Below are 12,500 nucleotides of genomic sequence, written 5' to 3'. Positions count from 1 at the left end.
TCACACCCGGCGCTGCGTTCACATCCCGCCTCCTGCCTGGTCACACTGATGCACTCTGGGAAAAGACACAGGAGAAACAGAACAGGGACTGAACAGGTTTTCCCCACAGAAATCAGACTGCTGAATCCGAGCAGGTGAACATGGAACTGTTTCTATTTGCGTTTTAGTCATTTTAATAATTCTCTTTTAGCCTCTCCGTTTTTAGCTCATTCACTATTTCTCTTATTTATTTGATAATAAAAATGACAAATAAAGGAAATCTGAATCTGAAATCTAAAAGAAAAAAGAAAGAAAAAGTTCAGGGGGTCAAAAATGAAAGGAAAATATATATATATATTTTTTTCCAAACAAAACAAAACCATTCTGAAGCTGCCAGCTCACAGGCCAGATTATGACAGAGCAGATTAGCAATTAGATAAAGTTTATTGGCTGGTAATTTATTCAGAGACGAAAAGTTCATTTTGGACCCTGGACCCACAGCAGAGTGAGGCGTCTGTCATCCAGCTGAGCTCCAGAGAGGATCTCTGTGGCGTTCCTCATGCAGACACTCCGGCTGCCAGCTGATTAAACCATAAAGTCTTTATTGATCAGTATTGATCAGTGCAGGAAGCAAGACTCATTTAAACCTCCTCTTCCTCGTCTTCATCCTCCTCCTCCCCCCATAACCCAACAGGCAGGGCACCATTAGGTGTGACTCATCCTGTGGTAACTCTGTGTGTGTGTGTGTGTGTGTGTGTGTGGAGAGAGAGTGCTGGCTAATCTCATTACTTACTTGGTCTCCACCCCAGGATGGTCAGCTATTAGTCTGACACACACACACACACACACACACACACACACACACACACACATTGACCACAATATGATTCAAACCTAACCACCCATTACCTTTTTCAACTCTCATACACAGACACTGCCCGTGTGTGTGTGTGTGTTTATGTGTGTGTGTGTGTGTGTGTGTTATAATATTGCAGTGCAGGATTGCAGTTATTAGTGCTATGTATAGGCTACACTTATCTGATCTGAGTTATGTGTGTGTGTGTGTGTGTGTGTGTGTGTGAAAGTGTGAAAGTGTGTGTGTGTGTGTGTAGTAAAGTCCAGCTGTGTCATTTTCATTCACTACTGGCTAAAAGACATTTTTGTTCACTGAAATAAAGATATTGCCGTGCTGTGTTGACGAAGACACGTCACGACAGTTCCGCTTGCCGTCGCTATGACGACCAGCTACACCGGGGGTCCTGTCTGCAACAAAAAAAAAAAAAAAAAAAAAAAATGAAATCCAGAAAAGTCCCAGTGGAGTGGAGTCGGGTGGAGTCGTGGCGTGAGGCGGACGGACACGCAGCTTTAGACTCCAGGATGTTTCTAAACTCCTTTACAGGGAAATGAGTGTCCTGTCCCTTTAACGCAGAGTGTGTACCGCTGGCAGATTATTTCAACACAGCTGATAGATAACTGGGCAGAACGTCATTAAAAACTCATCACTGACTGTTTGTAGTGTGTGTGTGTGTGTGTGTGTGTGTGTGTGTGTGTGTGTGTGTGTGCAGGCTCACAACTTCACTTCATTTCTTTGCCAAACAGATGTGGCTATTATATTATATTAATGAGGCAAAATCCATGTGTGTGTGTGTGTGTGTGTGTGTTGAGCAGTTTGTCACCTGCTGCATGTGTTACATGTAAACAAACAGTGGTGATGTCACTGACCTCAGATCAGTGAGTGTGTGTTTGGTTGTTTCCATCACAACACACACACTCTGTTGTGTCAAACACACTTCCTGTCCAAACACAATCAACACAACACGATACACAGAGCTGGACTGGACTGGACTGAACTGGACTGGACTGGAATGAACTGGATTAAACTGGACTGTAAAGATAAAATATGACAAAATATGTTTCCCTCAAAATGTGGGGGTGAATGCAATTTAGTTGTGTGGAAATGTAATTTTTAGGAGACAGAGTTTATGTGTGAACATGTGTGTGTGTGTGTGTGTGTGTGTGTGCGTGTGTGTGTGTGATTCAAGATCTTTGTTGCCTCGCCGACACGAGGTTGTTTTGAGGAATGTTTGATGGGACGTCCACACGCTGCAGACACACACACACACACACACACACACACACACACACACACACAGCGTCCAGCGGCCGCACGGGACGGTCACAGGCGGCGGTGCCGGGCGGCTGAGCCACAGATCAGAGCAGAGGCTGCACACACAGGCTGAGGCTGCACACACACACACACACACACACACACACACACACACACACACAGGCTGAGGCTGCACACACACATACACACACACACACAGGCTGAGGCTGCACGGCACGAGTCCTGAGCTTCACAAAACAAAAACATGTTGGGATGAAAATTAGCTCTGAATGATGCACATGTTTGTTTTGGCTTCACTCTCAGCGCTCTCTCTCTCTCTCTCTCTCTCTCTCTCTCTGTCTCTCTCTCTTTGTCTCTCTCTCTCTCTCTGTCTCTCTCTCTTTGTCTCTCTCTCTCTCTCTGTGTCTCTCTCTGTGTCTCTCTCTGTCTGTCTCTCTCTCTCTCTCTCTCTCTCTCTGTGTGTGTCTCCCTCCCTCTCTCTCTCTCTCTCCCTCTCTCTCTCTCTCTCTCTCTCTCTCTCCAAGACAAACATGTGGTGTAATTTTCAGGTCATTACCTTTCTTTCTTTTCTGTCTTCCTCTTTCTTTTTTTAGTTTGAGCTCATTTCCAGGTCATTTTCTTGCAACTTTTTTTTTTTTTTTTTTTTTTTTTTTAATTTCTTGCAGATACCGTATTTGGCTCATTTCTTGCTCAGTCCCTCGTTGCATTTTTCCAGTTTTTTGTTTTTGAAAGAAATGGAGCCCATGTGTTCAGGTTACAGAGGCTCACCTGCACCCCCCCACTTCCAGAGGGTTCAGGAGCTCTGATCTCACAGCTTTAAAGAAGGAAGCTGCTCCACAGGCTGGGCTTCTGTGTGTCGGCACGGTGATGGACCGGCGGCGGGTCTTCTGCCCAGTGCATGCTGGGATACGCTGCAGGTCGCCCATGACCCTGATTGGGAATGAGCAGGAGTGGAAAATGAGGAGAAGTGAAGTGTCTCTCTCTCTCTCTCTCTCTCTCTCTCTCTGCGCTCTGTATGCAGCCACTTCAGTCCAGAGTGTGTGACGATCATGCTGTGTGTGTGTGTGTGTGTGTGTGTCGTACAAAGAGACAGAGCATCTGGTTCAGAGTGTTGACATGAGGAGGAGAATCCTGTGCAGCTGAATCTCTTCATCAGCGAGGAAGAGGAAGCAACGATTTAGAGATTGTTTTTTTTTTTTTTTTTTTTTTTTTTTTAAATCAAACAGCGACACCTGCCCGGACTCAGATGATTGACAGCCTGATATTATACGTCTAGATCTATATAAATATGAGGGACGAAAAATGACAAAACAATAAATAAATGAATAAATAAATAAATACGCATATAAATATATAAATGCATAAATAATTAAATTAATAAATATTTCTACATTTATTTATTTATTTATTTCAGTTTTTATTCATGCATTTATTTATTTATTTGTGTATTTATACATTTATGCATGTATTTATTTATTTATTTTTACATTTATTTATTTATTTATTTATTCATTTCTACATTTATTTATTCATTTATTTATTTATATATTTATTTTTACATTTATTTATTTATACTTTTATTTATTTCTACATTTATTCATTTATTTATTCCTTCTTTTATTTCTACATTTATTTATTTATTTCTACATGTATTTATTTATTTCTACATTTATTTATTTATTCCTACATTTATTTCTGTATTTCTACATTTCCACATTTATTTATTTCTGTATTTCTGTGTCGTATGTTAATCAGGTGGGCGGTTCTTACATTAGTCTTAAGCACGATTGGTTTGTGGGTGTGATCCTATCCACTGCTGCTGCCTGGACTGGCAGTAGCAGTGGATAGCAGTGGACTAGCTAGCTACTAGGGCATTAACAACGCCAGACTTTTCCATGTCGTCGACGTTACGTCGACCCGTCAACACCGGGAGATTTTTGGGGGGCTAGTGGGGCTCTAACCGGAGGGAGGGAGGGGTTGTAGTGGAGCGCCGACCGGGCGACCGGGGGGTGAGGAGGCTGCAGTGGAGCGCCGACCGTGTGTGTAGTCGGACTACTGGAAGTAGTCGGTGGGTGCATGATTTACCACATCATTCGCCAGTGACCTTAAATCACTGACGATGGCTCTCAAAACGCTTTCCATTGCGTTTTACACAGTAGCTAGTAGGGCATTAATGTAAACATCGACCCGTCGAAAGTCGAAGAAACACCCACACACCCACACACACACCCCCACACACACGGTCGGCGCTCCACTGCAGCCTCCTCACCCCCCGGTCGCCCGGTCGGCGCTCCACTACAACCCCTCCCTCCCTCCGGTTAGAGCCCCACTAGCCCCCCAAAAATCTCCCGGTGTTGACGGGTCGACGTAACGTCGACGACGTGGAAAAGTCTGGCGTTGTTAATGCCCTAGTAGCTAGCTAGTCCACTGCTATCCACTGCTACTGCCAGTCCAGGCAGTAGCAGTGGATAGGATCACACCCACAAACCAATCGTGCTTAAGACTAATGTAAGAACCGCCCACCTGATTAACATACGACACAGAAATACAGAAATAAATAAATGTGGAAATGTAGAAATACAGAAATAAATGTAGGAATAAATAAATAAATGTAGAAATAAATAAATAAATGTAGAAATAAATAAATACATGTAGAAATAAATAAATAAATGTAGAAATAAAAGAAGGAATAAATAAATGAATAAATGTAGAAATAAATAAAAGTATAAATAAATAAATGTAAAAATAAATATATAAATAAATAAATGAATAAATAAATGTAGAAATGAATAAATAAATAAATAAATAAATGTAAAAATAAATAAATAAATACATGCATAAATGTATAAATACACAAATAAATAAATAAATGCATGAATAAAAACTGAAATAAATAAATAAATAAATGTAGAAATATTTATTAATTTAATTATTTATGCATTTATATATTTATATGCGTATTTATTTATTTATTCATTTATTTATTGTTTTGTCATTTTTCGTCCCTCATATATAAAAACATCTGCGTACCTCTATAGCTCTGTATCACCCACCTGAGATTCAGCCCCGCCCACCCTCATGCAGCTCTGATGTCGATGCAGCAGGTAAACAGGAAGTGGGGAGCCGCCTCCCTTCTCTGCTATTCTGTGGCTACGCTAAGCTAGATACCTGACCTAGGTGGGAGGGGCTACGCTACGCTAAGCTAGATACCTGACCTAGGTGGGAGGGGCTACGCTACGCTAAGCTAGATACCTGACTTAGGTGGGAGGGGCTACGCTACGCTAAGCTTGTGTGGAGAGGGGAAATGAGCGCGCACGGCAGCGGTGCACGGTGTGTGTGTGTGTGCACCACAGAAACGTTAATATTAGCTAATCAGACGTGAGCTAAGCTAATCTGACTGAGATGAAGAAGTGAGTTCATCTGATGAAGGTCATGTGTTTTAATATCTAGCCTATAATAATAAAATAAAATCCATTTTTCTACTGTGAGAAACAGCAGCGCCTATCAACACAGTTTAACCCTTTGAGAGCTGCACAGGTTAGCTTCCTCTTACAAAAACATGGAGAAAAAGATTAGAAAATTAGCAAAACAATCACCAGAACAATATTTAAAAATGAAAAAAAAAGAAAAGAAAATTACCAGAGAATTGGCACAATTAATTAATTAATTAATTAATTAAATGACAAGAAAAAACTGCAGGATCAACATCAGAGTTCTTGTGTTTAAATACTGAGCACGAAGCAAAACACCTCCTGAGGTGAAGGTCGGGGCCCTCGGCCTTTTGAAGGTCAACTTAGGTGTCAAAAACATGACAAAGTTTGAAAAGTCCTGAAAAACAGTGCAAGCTTCTCATGGAAGCAGCTCAGATGAACAAGTTCCTCCCCGCCGCCGGCCGGAGGAACCTCCCCGCCGCCCGGCCGGAGGAACCTCAGGCTGGAGGAACCTCAGGCTGGAGGAACCTCTGGCCGGAGGAACCTCTGGCTGGAGGAACCTCAGGCTGGAGGAACCTCCCTGCCTCCTCCCTGCCTCCTCCCTGCCGCCCGGCTGGAGGAGGGTGTGTGTGTGTGACTGAACTGAGTCTGGTGATGAAACAGAGAGGAGCGGATGTGCAGTTTGCTGAGGCGGCCTAACGTGCAGCGTGGCGTGGCAGAGTGTGTTCGAGTGGCCCTCTGTGTGTGTGTGTGTATGTGTGTGTGTGTGTGTGTGTGTGTGTGTTATCTTCAGTCGACAGTTTGCTGCCGTCCAGCTGCTTCTCAGCTTTTACACCTTTAACGTGTCAAACCTCTGCTGGAGGCTGATCTCATCATCGTGTTCACATTGAGCCTCAGCAGCTGAGTTTAAACTCGCTCGCTCTTCAGCTCCTTTAAGGTTTAGAATCTGTTTAAAGACACGACGTGACGTCACTGCAGAGCGTCCTCGTGTCTCCAAGTCACCAAGTCTCTGCCTCAGTGCTCACATCTGGACTCTGGATTCAAGAAACTTCTGGACACAACCTGACGAACCTCCTGGTGACTGGACTCAGTGAAACATCTGACTACATTTCTCTTTTCTCTCCCTCTCCCTCCTCCTCCTCCTCTTCCTGCTCCTCCTCTTCCTCCCCCTCCTCCTCCTGCTCCTCCTCCCCCTCCTCCTCCTGCAGGAGATGTGGTGGACGTGTACCAGAGGGAGTTCCTGGCGCTGAGGGAGCGCCTGCACTCGGCGGAGCAGGAGAACCTGCGGCGCTCCAAGGAGCTGAACCTGGTCCTGGAGGAGATCAAGAGAGCCATCGCAGAGAAGCAGGCGCTCCGCGACATCAACCGCACCTGGAGCAGCCTGTCAGGTCAGAGCCGGTCAGAGCCGGTCTGAGCCGGTCAGAGCCAGTCTGAACCAGTCTGAACCGGTCTGAGCCGGTCTGAGCCGGTCAGAGCCAGTCTGAACCAGTCTGAACCGGTCTGAGCCGGTCTGAACCGGTCAGAGCCAGTCTGAACCGGTCTGAGCCGGTCTGAACCGGTCCGGGCTGTTACATTTAAATGAGATTAAACACAATAAAATGTACTTGTGTGATGAAATATAATGTATTCTACTTTAATTTGGTTGGATCTGATCTGATCTAATCTGATTTCATATAATGGAATGTAATGTCATGTAATCTAATCTAATCCAGTCCAGTGTCATCTCATCAAACCAAAATGAAGCAGTCCAGTGTAATCTAGTGTGGTCTAATCCAATCAAATGTAATACAGTGTAGTTTAATATAAGCACCTAATCTAATGTAATATAATGTGTGTAGTGTAACTTAAATTCAGTTAATCTAACCAAAATGAATTTAATCTAGTTTAATGTAATGTAATCTGATCTAATCTAACCTGATATGATCTTTGTTCAAAAGAGACCAGACTGATGCTGTGGAATTTGAGCAGCAGTAATCTAATCTGTTTTATCTAATAATCTAATCTGATATGATCTATTCCAATAATCTAATCTAATCTAATCTAATCTAATCTAATCTAATCTAATCTAATCTAATCTAATCTCTGTTCAGGGGAGACCAGGCTAAAGATATGGAATATGAACAGCAGTAATATGGTCTGATTATCTGATCCAATATATTCCAGTAATCGGATTTGATGTAATCTAATCTGATGTAATCTAATCTGATCATTTTAATAATTGAATCTGATCATTTTAATAATCTAATATAATCTACTGAAGCTGTGGAATGTGAGCAGCAGTAATCTAGTCTGATCATCTGATAATCTGCTCTAATCTGCTGTGTGTGCAGAGGAGACCAGGCTGAAGCTGTGGAATGTGAGCAGCAGTAAAAACGTGCTGCAGCTTCCCAGCATCTTCCATCATCTTCCTCACCTGCTGAACCGAGAGGACAGTCTGCAGCCCGCTGTGCACCTGGGCCAGGGCCGCACCGGAGGTACACACACACACACACACACACACACACACACACACTTGTTTTGTGTTGGTTTCTTCTCTCGTTCTATTTATTTATGTCCTTTGTTGCTCCATTAAACATTGTGGACACCTGTTTTATTCATACTGCTTCATAAATAAATTTGACTGCACACACACACACACACACACACACTAATATCTTGAATTTTGTAATCTCTCTGTTCTTTCTGGTTTTTATCTGTATCTCTGCCCTTTGTAGAAAATACATTTGTCAGGAAGTGGTTTACAGAGCAAAGAAAGTGCCTTATAAATAAATTTGACTTGACACACACACACACACACACACACACACACACACGCAGGCTGTGACCTTGGCCCGCTTGGCAGTAGCTGTTGGATTTATCCTCCAGGGGCAGCAGGAGGTTTAAGGGGCTGTCGCTGAGCTGCTTCCCCAGGGAAGGTGCACCCTGCCTGGGCTGCGGGTGCAGCCTCGAGCCCCGGGACGTGCTGGGGGGCTGGAGGGCTGCAGATCTGATGCAGGATGAGGGGGAACGACGGCCTGCAGAGCTTCAGTGGACAAACCTGATCAGTTTAGCCACTTAACAGCTCGCACGTTAGCTTGTTAGCTAATCTTTAGCGACGTGAACGTTAGCCCATTACGCTAATTAGCATCTGACAACAACCCTCCTGCATCAGAGATACTGAGCACCTGAATGCAACGCTGTGCTTTTTTCATAAACGAAGTGGGAGCTGAAATTCTCCCATGAATCTGAGGAGAACGTGAACGCAGCAAAGCAAAACTCAGTGTGTGACCTTTGACCTCCACGTTGCTGGCTTCCTGTTGTTGTTTGTCTCTGCTGCTGCCCTCAGTGGCGTCTCTCTGGGTCCAGATTAAAGTGTTGATGTGCATGTAAATGCTGGGGAAAATGTAAATGCAGATGGAAATGTGAATGTAAATGAGTGGGAATGAGCACAAAGCAGCTGCTGTGAGCTCCTCTGGTCTTTTCTGGTCTGTTTTTGTTCGGAGGTTCGGCTCCTTCCTGCCGCCACATCGCTGTGGAAGCTCCTCTGCCTTTTAGCACGTCAGCACATTCGCCTATCAGATCTTTCTCCAAAGTCTCAGTTGTTTGTCCGGGTAAACGTGAAGCAAATCATCCAAATATGACGAGTTCCTCCCAGCAAAGCAGAGAGCAGCTGTAGCTGTCATCTTCATCTTCACTTCACCGAGTGGAGATGTGAGGAGACACGCTTTCATTTGGTTTGGCTCATTTTCAGATCTTTGTTTGTTTGTTTGTTTGTGTGAGTTTTTTTTTTTTTTTTTTTTTTTTTTTTTTTTGTCATTTAATTTCAGGTCATTTTGTTGGTTGTTTTTGTTTTTTACTTTTCATTTTTCTAGCAAATTTTTTTTTGCTTGTGGTTTTGTTTCCATGTTTGAAAGAAATCAAATGATACTGCTCAGGGTTCACAGGGTTTTAGGGAGAGGATTTACGGGCGGTGGAGCCTCAGAGCCACACAGCGCCTCGACACTTTAAGATTTATTCTGGAGAGAAAAAAGTGGAAATCACACTTAATGTCTAATCTCCCACCCAGTGCCAAGTTCCTGGTGCCAGGTGTCAGGTGTCGTTTCCCCCTGCAGCGCCCCCTTGTGGAAACAGCAGAGTGTCTGGTGTCCCTCTGAGCTCTGTGGACGTGTTGCTCTGAAAATGAGCTGAGACAGCAGCTCTGAGGTCAGTGCTGCAGGTCTCTCTGCTGTCTGAAGCTCATCATCAGACAGTGATGGTGGCCTCCATAGGGGGCGCCGGCGAGCGTCCGCTCTGCTTGTCCCACACACAGGGCAGGGACGCTGCTTCACCTCAGGGAGCTCAGATGGAGTCCTGATCTGCTCGGGAGCTTTCACTCCGTCTCCTTCCTTCTTACCTGGAGAATCCTCCATTAGAACAGCAGCCCACCAAGGTGAGACACACCTGGCTGTTAGAGGGGACGGGAGGCGGCCTCTGATTGGTTCACTGCATGTTACGCCCAAAACACAGCCAGGATTCATGAAGAGACTCAGGACAAGCCTTTAGAGCCAGGAGCCTGGAGCAGCTCAGCAGAGCAGCAGCTCAGGTGGATGAACCTGAAGCCACAGGGTCTAGGGTGGCCATACGTCCGGATTTAGGCCGGACAGTCCGGAATTTAAATGCCTTGTCCGGCGTCCGGCGCAGCCTCAAGCCGGACGCTTATTTGTCCTCCTTTTTGGAGTTGCACTTGAACGCAACGCTGGCCCGGACTGTACATCGATATCAGTCATATTTTTCGTCATAGACTTTTAAATTACAATCCAGAAAGTGCATTAATTGGATGCGCATTAGTTTTTCTCCTCCTGCGCTGCTGTGTGCTCATGCCGGAGTGCGTGTGTGTGGCGCTGTCTGAAGTCTGAAGTCACTGGCTAACAGCAGCACACTGGCTTAGCTTGTCTATTCAGAGAAGAGGTATCACTTCGGCTTATTTTTCAATCTATGTTATCACATACTACTGCTCATTCATTGGTAGCTGAATTGTTAGGTCTGTTTGATAAGTAATTTACATTTTTAAAATAATAATTAAAAATATTGTTAAATTAAAAAAAAAAAAAGCCATGCAGGTCAAAGACTAAAAAAGAATATTGACTAAAACTAGACTAAAATACTTTGGATTTTCTTCGACTAAAACTAGACTAAAATGCCAAGACTTTTCGTCGAATAAAATGTGACTAAACAAAAAAGAATTCGAGTTGACTAAATATGACTAAAAGTAAAAAGGGCATTTGACACTAGACTAAGACTAAAACTAAATTGAAAATAGCTGATGAAATTAACACTGGTGGACCTGACTCGACCCCCCACCCCCACCCCACCCCCCCGGGCCCGCATCGCCACCCCCCAAAGTGTCCTCCTTTTTGGTGTTGTGGAAATGGCCACCCTAACAGGCTCTGGCTCTCTGGCAGGGAAGCCTCTCAGTCAGGTTGCTTCTCTAGTTGTGAGAGAATCCGCCCAGAGGCCCGTGCTGGCAGCGGCCTCAGGGCCTGTCAGGTCCGGGCTGGGTTCGAGCCTGACAGGCCCTGCTCAGATGTTTTTACAGACTGAATCAGAGTCTCATGTTCTTTCCTGTGATGTTTGGGACTGAATGGAAGTGAAGGAGGTTTGATGAAAGTGATGTCAGAATACCTTTACCTGTCCTGTGAGGAGGGAAAAACCATGAGAATGAACATGAAGGAGATGGAAAAAAATAACAGATAGTCCTTCAGTATGAGTTACAGTTGTTTTACTGTGTGTGTGTGTGTGTGTGTGTGTGTGTGTGTGTGTGTGTGCAGTCTCCATAGTGATGGGGGTTCCCAGTGTGAAGAGGGAGGTTCACTCCTACCTGACCGACACGCTCAGCTCTCTGATGTCGGAGCTCAGCGCCGCCGAGAAAGACGACTGCGTCATCGTCGTGCTCATCGCCGAGGTCAGTGACCCCCCACCCCACCCCACCCCACCCCGCCGTGTGTGTGTGTGTGTGTGTGTGTAAATATGTCAACATATGAAAATCAGCTTGATATCAGTAATATTTATCCTGTGAAGTCTGTGTGTGTGTGTGTGTGTGTGTGTGTGTGTGTGTGTGTGTGGATGTGTGTGCTGTCATTCGCGTTTTAGGTCAGCGATTCAGCTAATGAATGACACCATACACACACACACACACACACACACACACACACACCGTTAATGTCATTGACTCTCACTAATTAGCGTCAGTGCTAATGCTAACCTCACTGCTGGGCCTGCAACACATGACAAATTGCTGCTGGGAAGCCGAATGTGTGTGTGTGTGTGTGTGTGTGTGTGTGTGTGTGTGTGTGTGTGTGTGTGTGTGTGTGTCACTCAGCTCAGTGTTGCAGTTTCCTTCTTGTTAGATCGTCAGAGCTCTCATGACTCTTCATCTCTTCCGTATCTCAAATGATAGATATGATCTTTGACAAAAAGCAGGAAATACATCATTACACATTATAAACATTATTATTTCATTATGACGTCATTACATATTATAAACATTATTATTTCATTATGACATCATAACACGTTCAAACGCAGCATGCAGACGGTGCAGATTAAACATGTGCGTGTACAGGCTGCAGTGATGTTTTTGGGAGAAGCCTAACATGCAGTTTGCAGAGCATCAGGCCTTTGACCGCCTCAGCCCTTCAAGCGAAGCGACGCGTGTTCGAGACCCTCCGCTGCACTGACAGAGACACGAGCCGTCCAGCCAGAGCATCACAGCTTGTCAGGTTCCTTCAGTCGCTTCACCCTCTGAGACCCGGGCGGGCGTCACATTCCTCGTGTAAATGCTCGTGAAGAGTCTGAGCAGAGTTCAGCAGAAAGCTGCTGCTGCTGTCTCGTGCCTCATTTCACACACACACACACACACACACACACACACACACACACACACACAGACACACAGACACACACACACACACTCCCCTGGAAGTCAGCAGCACATGTTCAGGATC

At 44.6% G+C, this 12,500-nt stretch overlaps 1 protein-coding gene across 1 annotated transcript in view; it reads left to right on the top strand.

Annotated features, from left to right (window-relative positions):
* The window catches only part of mgat4b (alpha-1,3-mannosyl-glycoprotein 4-beta-N-acetylglucosaminyltransferase B), a 108,954-nt gene that overhangs the window by 45,345 nt on the left and 51,109 nt on the right, over nucleotides 1-12,500 (top strand). The window contains exons 2-4 of the mRNA XM_030062495.1: nucleotides 6,747-6,926; nucleotides 7,869-8,012; nucleotides 11,325-11,458. Coding sequence (XP_029918355.1) covers nucleotides 6,747-6,926; nucleotides 7,869-8,012; nucleotides 11,325-11,458 — 458 coding nt within the window. The remainder of the gene's footprint in view (nucleotides 1-6,746; nucleotides 6,927-7,868; nucleotides 8,013-11,324; nucleotides 11,459-12,500) is intronic.

Source organism: Myripristis murdjan, chromosome 10 (genome assembly GCF_902150065.1).
Source record: "Myripristis murdjan chromosome 10, fMyrMur1.1, whole genome shotgun sequence".
NCBI lineage: Eukaryota > Metazoa > Chordata > Actinopteri > Holocentriformes > Holocentridae > Myripristis > Myripristis murdjan.
Note: the sequence above shows the minus strand (reverse complement) of the source record. Positions and strands in the feature narration are given on the sequence as shown.